The following is a 14,927-nucleotide window of genomic DNA, read 5'->3' on the forward strand; positions in this document are numbered from 1 at the left end:
ATTCCACTCTGCCATCTTTTGTATATCACTTTTTTGAAAGAAACCATTTTTTTCTCTTTTTTTTTTGGCAGAATCAGTACCTAATTTTGGGACTCCCATGCAAATAGAACATCTTCAGACACAGAATACTTACTAATAAACAATATAAACTGCAAAGACAATAACAGAATCTAATGAGAGCAAAAGACATGGCCCCTGTTTCATTAATGATCAATGGAAAGTAACAAACTACTGTTATGGTTTATTAAAGACTGTTATTCGAATGGGTAAAAGTTAATTTGTTGGGAGTTTATGACTGACAAAGTTTTCTAAAAGAGCGGCCCAATATATTCCACTATTTCCTGCAACATCGATCTCCGTACTCAGATCCTACACGTCATTCCACATGGATTGTAGCACTTTTCACAGAGAGTAGCACTTTTCAAGGAACTTTAGTCCCAAGGATATGTACAAAATTATGAAGTATCGAGGGTCCTGTTTCATAAAAATTGTCATCACTGACAATTTGGAAGCTACTGCTGGAAGCACCTCGAAATCATGACTTTTGATTGGCTAAAAGCAGAGTTGGAATACAATTCTGACAACATACTTAAGGGAATAAAGAACTGTCAGGCTGTGGTTTATATTACTTAACTCTTCGCACCCTGAAACGATTCTGGAAGATAATCATGGCAATTGTATTTCTTAACTCCAGATTTCAATATTACATCGCTAATGTATGTAGATGTTAAACAAGAACTAAAACCCACTAATCAAACTCTCCAGTATAATGGTAAGGGACAAAACTTTTATTATTTGGAGTGTTGAATTCTATTGTATGAATGTGCAAAATTGCAGCATTCGCTTGCCAAGGGTTTTCCATGGAAGACTTGAATCCCAAGGTCTAATAAATACAAGTGACACCCACATATATAAAATATGATAAGTCATCAATTGACTCCTCACAGCATAGACACATTCTTCTCAAAATAATTTTCCTTGGGGTTAATCTAGCTCATCCATCTCTTTTCCCCTTCCTTCTGTCGACAGGTAAGCCAATGACAGACCTGGTACAGAGTCAGACGACGTTCTCCGAGCCTCAGGGGGGCGGTCGCAGGTTTAATTGACCAACGATAGAAACTGACCATTGTTGGGTTCCAGTCCATCAGAGAACTGGAACAAGGGGATGTCCTGGTCTAATTTTTTTCTGGGTCGTATCAAGCATCATCTAATAACAGCTATGCCTTGTTCTTCCTCTGTCAATGAAGAGTGATTGGGCATTATGAAGCTGAATAAATCTTTTCCTTTGAATTTAACCCATGAAATGCAAGAATTTGTGTACACGTACTTTAAACAAAACCAAATAAGATTCAGCATAAAACAAAAACTAAACTACAAAATTTTAAATGGTAGCAAAAGTCCCTTGTTCATCTTTTTAAATATATCCAAAGAAACATATTTTTTTAAATGTCTCTACAAACAAATGCTATATCCTCTTCAGAATTACATTGCCTTTTATAATTATTATCAATAGTGCAGATTTCCTTCACAAAGATGTTTCAAAGTGAAATTTATTCATAAACAATCAAAGACAACATTTAACAAGTAAACACAGATCTATAAATATGACAGAAACATGAATTCCAATAGCAGTAATCTCTCATAGCTCTCTTTTGGACACTCCTTGGCACTATATTCATCAAAATGAATAGGAAGTAATAAAAACAGCTCCATTAATGAACCAAGTAACAAATGACTAAACTAATTATGTTGGAAGGCGACATGGAAGTCTGTGAAAAGAGGAGTAATTATCAAGTTAGTTATCTCGCTATTGTCTGAGACATAGTAATTCCTCTGGGGAAAGACCTGTCTGCATAATTCTGTCTCCTATCATATTACATATCAACTTGCGGAGCATTCAAAATGTGATACAGTCGATTGCATAACAGTTAAACACAGCCAAATTCAATTGAATTTCAGGTTTCTGTTCTCCTCTACACACCTCGGTTGTCTATCTTCTTCCTCCTGTTCTAATAGGTCCAAACTTCTGTTACAAAGGTAATTTTGAATGGATGTGCAAATGATTAAACACAAGGACCCTCTTCTTTGCTTTCTACAGGATTCAAGTGGCATAATAGGCATATACTTTTGAGGAGGGATCAACTAATCTATTTTGAAAGTAATTTTGAAAGAATGTGAAAGTGATTTTGCCTTTTCCATAGCTACATGTATAAGTGGTTATGGGGAAGTTATTTGAGGTCCAAGCCGTCCAGTTTTTTCAAACAGACAGTGAGGTGATTAACTAAATACATAACACAATCAATGTTCTTATCACCTGACTTGCGTAATTTCACAACACATCACACGCACGGCTATTAGAACCAAGCCTATATGTTGACGTCGTTATCTAGGCCAAGAACCATCTATCGTCCATTCTACCATCGCAGGAAACCGCACCTGATAATCACTATGACATCGGGAATAGTTTCACTGGATTATCACCAACTGACCCCCATTACTGCAGCAAGGCCAAACATTAACAGAAACACTTCTATATATAGTACAACGTGGGTCAATCACGTACTATGTAACTGTCTACGTCACAGTGTAACTGAGTATTCCATGCAGGTCCGTGACTGCTTATTTCACCATTGTCATCACATATTGGTTCTTAGCCTTATCCTTAATAGTGTAAAGTCCTTGTTGGTAGAAACAGATGGTTGCAATTGCTACTCTGGAAATTAAGGTCAAGTGCTCAATTAAAAATGTAAACTATTTGCATTGTAATCGATAGTGGCATGCGATACACCTGAAGATCTTTGTAGATTTCTTTAATCTATTTTTTACGAGGGGGGTGACATAAAGAGATATGCTTGATATTTACAATTGATTGCAAATATTATACATGGACTGCTTAAGACCAACAGTTACACTTATTTTATAATTGGATCTTTGATGCAACAGCTCACTGGGGACTATTTTTAAAAATTCATATAGCATTTCTATTTATTTCAATGTAGGTTAAAACAGCACTACTAATTAAATTCACTGCTCACGTGCATACATGTAGGTGTCATGGCCGGAGATTGAACCCAAGGCTTTCAGATGTCTATTCAGTTGCCTTAGACCACTCTGCCATGGCATCTCAGGACTGGGGAGTATTTTAAGAGAAGGAATTATATACCCCAAAATTAATTTTATCTGGCAGCTATCATACTCATAGTAACAGTGTATTTCTTAGCAATTCAAAATAAAGAACAGCAGTCAGCCCTGGGGAGCATTTCATGAAAGGACAAGCCAGACGTTTTATCCGACGAGTCCCATTTTATCCGACAGTTACCATAGTTACAGTGCTTCTCAGCCAATCAAAATCAAGGAAAGATGTCAGAACTGACAACCTGTCGGACAAAAATGTTGATGAAACGCCCCCCAGATTAGACATACAAAATTTTTTGATGCTGTGGGGAGTGTTTCATTGTGCCATCTTGTTTCATTGACAACTATTAAAAGCTCCACAACTCCTTGCACCTGATTGGCTGAGATAGATTTGTTGTTTCATGAAAAGTCCCTCTGTCGTATTATTTTGCAAAAAATTAGTTCCAGGATGAAGGTTTGGATACTAGACAAAATACAAAAAATTGGCATAACTTAGGAAATATCTGACTCATCTTAGTATCATGTTGGCATAACATACTTTCAGAATGGTTCATATTATGACAAATTTGGCAATATTTCATGGTCTTATTATCAAAGTAGCAGCGAATAAGTCTGCACCAACAAGAACAGGTGTGGTGTATTATCAGTTTCCTTGTCACCATGCAGCTTGAGTATTACAAAGCTTTGATGGAACCATCAAATAAAGCCAAATATTTGTTCAAGGGTTCGTGACAAAATTCACTGACATTACAAGGAAATCACCGACTTATTAATTTTTTATTGAAACCACAACATGATCTCATATTTTGCGGGGAAAAGAGAGGAAATCATAACTTGGCAGATATCAAAGAAACATGTGGATGCATTGAATGCGTTCCATGGAGTATGACGTGAGTCATTGTTTAAAACCATGAAAAGTACAAAGATAGGTTGAACAAAATGGCCTTGCTTTCTTTACAAACTAAGCTCCTAACTAAATGTAATCTGAGGAAAGAAATAAAATCTGCTTGCTAAAAATAAATTTCTTTTGTACATAATTTTTTTTTTGTGTGTATAGTATCAAGTAGTATTAATTAAAAGCAGTTGGTGAAAGTAAATGGGGTGGTACATTTACATCGGTAAGAGCTTGTACTGGAAAGGATGATAAGCATGAAGGTTTTATGAGTTCTCTGGATGAGAGGTTCAAGAAGGGCATGGCCAAAGACATGGAAGAAGCAAGTCGAGGATCGATGGAGGTGCACTGAACAGTGCAAAATCAAAAGGAAAATTAATACAGGTACAGGCAGATAAGGTCTTACATGTATTTTGTTCTGATCTACTAGGGTAAAATGAACAGATGTCTCTCTGAATAGCAAAATTCATTGATCAGAGAAAACAGTAATGGTAGTTTAAATCAACAGGGCCCCAAGTGTAAGAGGTCCTAACTTCAGAGATAGCAGGGACAACTGATCTAAATCAGTCGAAGCTCTTTATAAAACAGAGGATGGCCTAGATTCTAGCAGATCACCAACATTCATGTTATCATCAAGATCTAAACAAGTTCATCAAGGGGTGATCACTGTCAACTCTGATATATGCTTTTCACACTGAATTTCACACTGAAACCCCATACTATCCTTAACCCTGGACTATCCTTAACCCCATTCAATCTTTTTTTTTTGGTTTCACACTGTGTTTCTTAACCCCATACTATTTGCTTAGCCAGGGTTAATCCCTAAACCTTGCACAGAATATTAATAATTTTGCCACACAGCTGGTAATTAACATGCAATTTTGACTTCTTTGCTTGGCTTATGCTGAGCCACACTTTTCCTTACACTACATCTCTTAGCACCGCAATAAGCCAGCTAACCCTGGTTTTTAGCGGGCTAGATAGTACCATACCGTGCTTGCCCACTTTGCCAAAACGTAGTGTGAAACTGAAGTGAGCTGAGCTTAACCTCTGGAAATTGGTGGAGCTAAGACCCCCCTTAGCTGCACCTTTTCCCAGGGTTAAGGAAAAAAGGCGCAGTGTGAAAAGCATATCAGTATACCACAGATTTGACCCTAATAGGATGCATTTATGTCATCCCATCTTCAACAAGGGTGCCATAATTGTCAATAAACGTTGAGGACAAGATAAAATCTCCTTCTTTTTCTCTAAAAATGGATTTTATTTTATCAACGGTATGTAAACAGTCATCATACTAGGAAGCACTAACTGCCAAACAAGGTGAGATCAGGAGTAATAACAGGCTTTACTTAATATGATCAGGATAATGGCTTCAGGTGCTACATAGATATATCATTATCCCAGTTCCTAGCTGGTATCATCCAGGGTGGTACACTGTACCCCATAAAAAGTTAGCAATTAATCACTCAATGAAATGGCCTATCAAGATCATCGTTGCATGCACATTTTACTCAGTAGACTGACTAGAAACCAATCAGAATTATTCTTTCAAAATAGCGATTAATCGCTATCCTTTGTGATACGGAGCCAGATAACTAAACCCAGATTAATCTCCAGACTAAGCGAGTATTTTAGACCATACTTTTAAAGAATGACAGGTATCAACTTTCTTAAATATTCATGTCAAAAGTGATGTACTACGGGTGCCAGTGATCACAATGAAAAAGCCGAGATTGAAAGAGCTCCCATACTTTTTGGAGTGAGGAATGCTGAAATAAGCTGAAATTCTGCTGAAAATCAGCTGAAAATCAAAATAAATAACTGAAATTGCCTAAAAAGTTTAACTCACACACCCCTTTTCTTGTATCCTCATATTGTCAAATTTTTCTCATTTTTGTAACAAAATCGATTTCCTGAATTACAGTACTTTCATCTGATGATTGAAATAAATTTGTTCTTGTGGAACGAGTTGGCACTCCATTGCAGATGTGATCCGAGTCTAAAGCGATTTCATGACATTTGCTCCGGCAACAATCGCTCTCCTATAAATTCCATGCACTCGTCGAATGACCAACTTCATACCTAGGTCATATACCCTACCCTATACCACACACAAAACCTATTAAAAATACAACCCTATTGCAACCCTAACCGTACATCATAGATGACAGAAAACCCGGAGCCATTGCTTTAGGAGCAAATGTCATTACTTCCAAAGCACCTTAAAAGAGTTCCCTGAGGAAGTGCTCAATGACACCAAAACCTTGCCTTGTGGTTTATTCTGTGAGGATCACATATGCATATCAAATGTCACATCATCATGTCCTGATACCGATCTCTGGATAGAGTCAGTGATGACACTAACCTCCAGATATATGAATGTGTTAAGATTTTACATAATTGTATGCAACAGGTCTTGGAAAGACTTTGAGGTTGCCATCGCAAAAAAGCGATGCATGGCTCGAAAGCAATGACCTCTGGCTCAGTTTGTAACCGCCACAAGCAGGTAGATTTCAAGCACATGTCATGGCATCCACTCAAGTATTAAGTAAGGCTACAAATCTTATGGAGGGGCTCCAAAATGGTAAGTGTCAAGAAACTGCGCGCGAGTAAACCTGGCGAAACCCGAGCGTGGGAAGCGGAAGAAATGAAAAGCTTCCCCTCATCGCGATATGATCTGACTCACTCTCCTCCAATCTGAGTCAAGTCTTAACAGGATGCTCTCTCTCTCTTTCGTTCTAGGGCCTTCTTGATCATAGTCTTTGCTTGACTCCCAGCATCCCAGGAGAGTGGGCGGGGCTGGCTTGCTGGGGTGAATGTCCCCCTACCCTTGAGAAAGGGTACTGTCCTTTAATTCGTAAATGACAACATATCTCTGCAAAATTAAAATATGGCGGGTGGGGGAGGGGGTGCGTCTTCCTTTTCAGTAATTTCATTGGCATCCCTCCACACTCAATCGCTCTGAATGAGTGGGCGGGGCTGGACAGCTGAGGGCAATGTCTCGCTCCCCCTGCGAAGAAACTTAATCTCTTCTCTTTGCGATCATGCAAAGTTCTTTGTGAAGAGAAAAATATAAATGGAGAGAGGGAGAGATATCGTAGGTTAGGGGGTGGGGGCAAGAGTGGTAAATATTGACTTATCAATCATTTTTCTGGTATTTTTTTCTGAAAACTATTCCATACTCTACCTGATTAATAATAAATGCATGTACAGCAGGACCTACATGGGTTCAACTGAAAAAATAGTTACATGTATCCTCCTTATTCCCTACTTATCAACTCCCAGGAATGCCAATTTGGATATCAATTTCAAAACCTTAAAAAAAAGGTCAACTGCTACTTTCTGTTTCATGTACAGTAAAAAACAATTAAATTATGTCTAATGGCTTGTTGAAAAAAAAACAACTCACTAAAAAAGATTAATAACATACCATCACTTGCGTGACATGGATTAGTAAACTCATCAGAAACAAAACATCTTTCTTAAAATCTAATCTTGTTTTATTTTCCTCTTTTCACTTTTACTGTAGAGAGGATCCAGCACAAGCAAAATACACAGACGGAATAATTTTCCTGGTATCGTATTAGAATTTGCTCCACACTTTAAAAAAAAACTACTTAAAATCATTTGTGTAGCAGATTTTTTACACAGGACTGTACCGAACTTCAGTTGATAGCTTCACTCTTAGGACCAAAAATAATAATCAAATTTATTTTGTAATTTTTTTTTCTATGAGAGATAGAGAAAGAAAGAAAATTGGATAGAAATACGATTGCATGACAGAGACTGCTGCTCTCACTTCCTGTCTTCCCATCATGCTTAGCAACCAGGATGATAACAACGGGTCATCATAACAGCCTGAAGTCAAAACACCCAGCGGTGGGTTAGCTTTACAGTGGTGTGTTCATACATGGCAATTATCAATGTTTCTTTTAATAAAAAAATAATAAATTCCTGATGACATACATATAACAACAAAGATTTATTTTTCTGGTGTGGAATATCCATTTGCATATCTTGATTTTTTGTTGTTCTTATAAAGTGACGTATTGATTCATTTGAAAAGAGTGATGTATGGGTTATGTGTATTCAAAATGATGTAGTACATTATACAACATGGTAGAAAAGTATTAAAAAGGTTTACAGTAAACGGTCATAATCTCTATTAGATTGCCACTTTACCACAAGGCTATTACAAGATCCATTATATTTATTACAATTAAAACAAAGTAATGGCATAATGAAGGCAACTTTAAATAATAAAAACGGTCCTAGGACCGTAACATGTCAAATATTTCTTTAAACCCCAAAATCACGAGGATCAAAAAGTCATGTGTGATTGTGTATAATGGACTGTCACATAATGAAATGACAAGTCCTGGCTTCAAGCTAAGATAACAAATAGATATTTCCTCTGAAAGCCTTTTAATCTCTTTTTCTGGCAGCCATTTACAGCCTACTTGGGGATATTCCATAGGTTGTCACGAACAGGGAACACTTTCGACTGGGATTTACTGGGGCATGTAATTGGAGGGCCTTTGTCTTCCCTTCCACGTCTTCAATCGACCATGAGCCGATCGAAGGTAAAAGGAAAGGGAGGTCCAACTCTGAAGTCTTGCCACATTGCAAGGTACAAAAGTGACATCTGTCACTGCCCTTTAAATAATAGACAGACTTTGATGATTGATTCCAAGATTCTGCAATCAATCCAAACTTAAGAATGTAGGAAAGGGTGGTGCATCATATAAGCGATCCCATCTGGGAATTCATCAACGGCACTTGGAACAGAGACATGCCCTGATAATTAAACATCTCTACTTTCTCCAATGACAACGAAGGATTTATCATCAAGGCCCGGTTACATGAAGCTAAGTCATCGATCGTGGCGTTGATTTCAAGAATTGCTTGCACTGATTATTGTGTATGATCAATCGTAAATCAGCCATACGATCAATTGCTAAGTTTTATGTTACAGGGTCCAGGTACACCTGCTAAGCATCCCCACATGGGGATCTGTCAATACTCTCTGGAAAATAGACAGATTTTGATGATTACTAACAGATCCCTTCTATCTGCAATCAGTCACTACATGTCCCACTATAAGAAAGAATACACCTGTTGATTATTACCTTTTCCATAATGAAATTTCTGATTTAAACAGAGGGATAGACTTTTGATCATCATAATCCTTAAGGTACAGCTAATGGGTAACTTGGTGTTATCCCTACATGACTACAAGAATAAGGATTTGACAAATTCAAAGATCTGAACTTTTCTTAAATTTCTGACAAATATTCAAAGCATCTTTTCCCAAAAAGGAATGTCATATTTCACACCTAACAAAAGAGAATCAAACAAATATAGAATCTTTTGTTATGCACATCTTTTCACAAAATCTGAGTGATTCTGCAAATGTGTCAACATTTAACATACAAGTTCATGTTTTAATATATTTTCAAAATATTATGTAAAAATGCAAGTTTCCATTTATTCATTTATTGGGACAACAAATACTACCTTATGAACTTTATGATTTCTTGGATAATAAAGTGTGGCTGAAAATCACAATTACATTTCTGGTTGTGTAAGGTTTATAACGCATCATTGCAATGGTCAGATCATTCTGAGGGGATGGATGCTACCCTCTTTTCATTAATGAGATTACACATGAAATATGATGCATGGTGAAGCAGGACTTTCAATCATACTTCGCACACTGTAGTACAAAAGTACCCTGTTTAACACCTACATGTACACCAATATACCATGTGAACCAATATGTACCGCTGCCAGAGGAGGTGGTAAGAGCCAGGGCCCAGAGAACAATTTTTTTTACTGGGGGTGCTGATGAAAATTTGACAAGCAAAAAAAAAAAACACGACAAAATATAGGTCATTTTCCTTACACTTCTCCATTTATTAACACCTACCAGGATTCCAGGGGTGCTGCCTATAGAGAATAATACACGCAGCACCCCCAGCAAACCCGCTTCCCGGGCCAAGGTTGGAACTATAGTTCCCCGAGTGATGCCCCCAGAGGAAAACGGTTGCGTCCCCGTAACTGTGGGGACCATGGTTTAACCAAACTTCATTTGAAATTTAACATATCCCCAAGACTTTTCAAACATGTATGAATTGTTACCTTCAACGTTGCTCTGTGCGTATCTGGTAGCACCAAGACGAGGAGATTCAGGCACTGTAGCTGCTTTTTCCGGTCCTTGATTTCTATTCAAAAAGGAAGCACAAAAGAAAGGTTATATGTTTATCAAGCCATTACACTTATCCAGTATCTCGGATAGGAAGTTCCACGACAAGGGTTGTTTATTATCATTCGGCCGTTAAATAAAGAACTTGACATATTAACAACTGAAATCTAACACAGATTCCACACCAGCTGATTCATTACAGGAATTAGCTGTTTGTAGAGAATATGGTTTCAAAATGCATGCTTCTTATTTTCAATGAAGTTTTCACACTGGATGGATTTAACTCTCCATCCTCCTCTTTTGGTATCAAAATCTTAAAATGTGGAATACTCACTTTCGACCATGGCAAAGGCATTCACATATTCAAAGGTAAGGATGGGCGTAGGCATCTCTCTCAAGAACTGCTTTAAAAGTCCAACTGCATCATTAATCCGCAGGTCTTCAAAGCTGAACTTGCCATCGTAAAAATCACGCTCAATCTCTTCTCGAAGTTGCTGGAGTAGTAGAAATTGAAAAAAAATTAATGTATCATGAACTTATATTTTCACACATGAATATGGGAGCAAATAAAAGATTTTGAATTTTCCTGTTTTATATCAAATATTCATAAAAAACAAAGGGAGTTCATTTATGTGGAGAATAATATCAAATCACATTTGTTTATCCAAGTAAGAGCCATAGAGTAATTCACATGCAATATTTCAGAAAAAATAATGCAAGTTATCTATCTTGTTCCAATACTTGAAACTTATCAATGAAGTAAATGTTCTAAAAAAAACCTTCACGTCACGCAAAATTAAGCTTACATATTTTTGATAAATATAACATAAAATGCCCATTATCCTGAGGGTATGCAAAATGTTTTTATGTGAAAAACTCTACTACATTTTTAGATTCATTACTACAAACAGTTGAATGAGTTGTTTAATGCAGGATTGGCAAGGATTCTGCCTTTATCTACTGAAACCCTCTCCCATGGGTTTAGAGCATCAAATACAGATTAATGCCTTCCTTCATAGCAGTGCCATGGCTCGAATCCAATTGATACGCATGTACATAACTGCATTACAGAACTCTCTTTATTTCCCAACACACATCATTAAACTTGAAAGGGATCGAAGTTGACAAGTCGAAAGCATTGCCCGAATTCAGCCTTCCATCAAAGTGCAGTAATAAACAGAAACAAGGTTATACTTCCTGTGCAAAATATATCTTTTCCTATTTTCCCTGGCATACTATGGGAGAGGCACACACCACCTTCCAAGGCAATTGCAATGCACCACAGGCCTTCAAATTTCTTTCTTTTTAAAGCAAGGTTCTGCAGAACATATTTCTATATGTGACTAGTCACCCCCAAACCAGCAATAGGTCACCAGGGAAGGTTCTCTAAAAAAATATCCCAATTAGTATTTTGGTCTCCCAAAAGCAAAAATTTTAAAATGATCTTATCGAAGATGTAATTATTTTTCTTCATCTTCATAATGTGGAAACTTGAAGTTGTAAAGTTAAATAAAAGATGAGGTAAAACAGTTGTTTTTTAACAATTTTTTGTTCAAATCTGCTTGGAAGTTTCACTGAAGTTTTGCAGTGTGTAAATTTCATGCCTGAGTGAACCCTGAACTTCAGTTCAAACCTTTTTTTTTCTCCTTAATATTCTGAATTTATTCTACAATCAATTCAATTCTTTATTCCATTTTCATTCAAAACATATTACAAAGTAATATAAAGTAATACAAATCAAGTTGAAGTTTACAGACAAGCATTCGGACTTTGTAAAACAAAAAACAGTAATATTGAGCATACATGGAAATGAGGGGGTCCACTAAGAGCAAAGCTACATGTACATTCAATCTAGGACTTGAGTGGGTTATCATTGATCAATTTTGACAAGTTATATATCATTTCAGTTCCGGATGTTCTTTTTCAAGCTCAAAACAAGATTTCAATGTTTGTTTTGGGCAACTTATTGGTGGTTTTGGGATGGCAGGTAACACATTACATCATAGCTAAGAAAAAATCAAAAAGGGTGTAGAAATTTCCAAGGTCAATCAGAGGGGCATCAAGACTATATATAGCCTTAGGGTCTCCAACTGCTTTTAAGCTGCAGGTGCCTATTTTTTTTTAATTGTTATACAAGAATGAATATTTGTATGATATAGGCCTAACTAGATGACAATTAATCTATGATTTGCTCGCCCCATCCTTGCAATTTTATTTCTTTATTTGAATTTGTAAAAGGATCAATACATTTCTTCCCCTTCTCATAAAAGAATTACACAGGAAGTCAGAATCAAATAGTTTTGGGTTTAATACGAAAAGGACAAAATGTGTTTTTAAAATGTGAATTTATTAGTACTGGGGAGTGTTTTACAAAAAAATTTACGAGCGACTTAGAGTCGCACTTAAATTCCTGGGCCCTGTTGCATAAAAGTTACCATTATGGTACATGTAACTTTGCAACACAATGGTACCTTGCATGGAATCCTTGATTTTGATTGGCTGTTGATCAGGGTTACCATGGTAGTTACCATTGAATGGCAAAGTTACCATAATAGTAACTTTTATGCAACGGGGCCCAGATGCGAAAGGCATATAAGGTATCAAAACATTGGTAAAATCATGCTAAGAGAATGTGTGTTACTGCCTAATAATCAATCACACATCATGCAAGCAAGCATCAATATTTAAGCATGACTTTAAGTCAAAGTTAATGCAGATCTACCGGTATGTGAAACACCCCCTCCCTACTCATTATGAGTGGTAGAGCGATTGTCCGTGAGCATTGAAGCAACATTTCAGCTAGTACACCCCAAGCCTAGAAGTGTCTGGCATTTTAAAATCAGATATACTTCATTCAACCTACAGATTAATTAGTCAATGTCATTATTGATGAATCATCAATATCAAACATCAGCTTTGATTATCACAAAAGCATTTATGACAAATCCCCAAGCCAGATTGATTTCCAATGATGGTATTGCCAAGTTCATTGATCATTCCCCACTCCAAGTTTTAAAAACAATAATTCACCCAAGGTTACAAACATTTCCAGCATTTATTATTTGTATCAATAAAACAATGTTATTATGTCATTCACATTTCTATGAATAAATATTGGATGGTTTACCTCATGGTCACCTCACCACCGCTCCCATCCTATTTTCCCTTAAACATCATGTGACACATTCCCCGTAAATATTGTTCTTATATTAAGATTGATCCACTTGTTTTCAATGTCTGTCAAATTCAATGTTTTTAATGTTCAAATACTACAATCATAACCAATTTGTATAGTCCCTGTTTTATGATTTCTGTGAAGTTTCAATTGTGTGTGTTTTTTATTTATGATTACAATTTTACATTTCATACAAACCAAAACTTCATCTACACCAGTTATAAAATGGATCTCTACAAAAGCATCATTGTAGATATTCCTGAGTCCATAAACTTATTACAAAGTTGTGAAGTAGTTTTGTAAACGTTGATCTGAGCGTAACGATTCCCATACAATTTAAGTACTTATCTCCTTTTCTTACTTGAAAGGGGGAAAATATTCATGGAATCATGAGAAAGAAGATGGACATGCTGTGAAGTTAAAATAATAAAGAAAAAAAATTCAAAAAAAATCTGACAAAAAACATCAGATTTCATTTGTAGAATTTTAACATTTAGTACTGCATTACATAATGTAAAGGTCAGGGGTAGATCAAGGATTTTCCAAAAGAGGGAGGCACATTTTCTCGGAGGGGAAAATAAAGGGACCAAAAAATAAGGATATTTTGTACTGAAAAAAATTTTACAAGCAGAAAAAGGACTTCACTTTCAAAAGACAGGGCACACCTCTATTTCAATGGCATTTTTACAAATTTCAATTTTGCTTCTCAAAAGGGGAGAGCACTGCCATTCACAAAGTAAAGTTGATATATTGCTGCTTCCATAAACATTTCACTATTACACCAATACAATAATTCAGTTGAATTTATCTCAACTTCCTCTCATCACGTAGAGAACTTTCTGTGATTTTTTTTTTTTTAGATTTCATTCTCCCACTCATCATGTCAACAGGAAACAGTGCATTCCCAATTCAATGCACAATAAGCTGTACAGTAGGATAATCTATTCAGTGGTGTGATGGGCCACAAATTTTAAGGGGAAGATATGGCATTAGAGACAAAATTCGAAATTTCTAAAAATTTGCTAGCGAGCAAGGCGAACTAACAAAAATACAAACCTCTTTATTCAAAATCTAATTTTTGTGATTGGTGGTAATTTTTTACCCGATTGCTAAGAAAGCATGAATGCTTGTAAGCAACCAGAGGCTTAAGGTCCTCTCCGAAGGACCTGGTACTGAGGATTAATGCCTTACCAAAAGGGCACTACCGCACCAAATGGGAATCGAACCCGGGTCACCGGAATACGAATCACCCGCTCTACCGACTGAGCTATCGTGCCTCCTTTTAATTTTGTACTCCATTTCGACATAATATTCAGAAACAAAGATATTTTACAATTTTTCTTTACTTTTCTTTACATTTCTAATTTTTCTTGGTTATGATTTTATTTCTCTTTTGTTTTATTTTTCTGGTCGTGGAAGGGGGAAGGGTCCATCCCCCCATCTGGATGCCTGTGAATCAAATGCAAGGAAAGAATGCTTTCAAGACTCATCACTGCTTCACACTGGATAGTGACTATTTA

The 14,927-nt window shown here is 36.5% G+C and overlaps 1 protein-coding gene across 2 annotated transcripts in view; it reads right to left on the reverse strand.

Moving 5' to 3' along the window:
- The window catches only part of LOC121420241 (rho GTPase-activating protein 18-like), a 122,304-nt gene that overhangs the window by 8,786 nt on the left and 98,591 nt on the right, over positions 1 to 14,927 (reverse strand). For both annotated transcript variants that reach the window (XM_041614821.1, XM_041614815.1), the window contains 2 exons: positions 10,567 to 10,726; positions 10,169 to 10,251 (listed from right to left, as the gene is read on the reverse strand). In XM_041614821.1, the coding sequence (XP_041470755.1) occupies positions 10,169 to 10,251; positions 10,567 to 10,726 (243 nt within the window). The remainder of the gene's footprint in view (positions 1 to 10,168; positions 10,252 to 10,566; positions 10,727 to 14,927) is intronic.

The sequence above is a fragment of the Lytechinus variegatus genome, chromosome 1, assembly GCF_018143015.1.
Source record: "Lytechinus variegatus isolate NC3 chromosome 1, Lvar_3.0, whole genome shotgun sequence".
In the NCBI taxonomy this organism is placed as follows: domain Eukaryota; kingdom Metazoa; phylum Echinodermata; class Echinoidea; order Temnopleuroida; family Toxopneustidae; genus Lytechinus; species Lytechinus variegatus.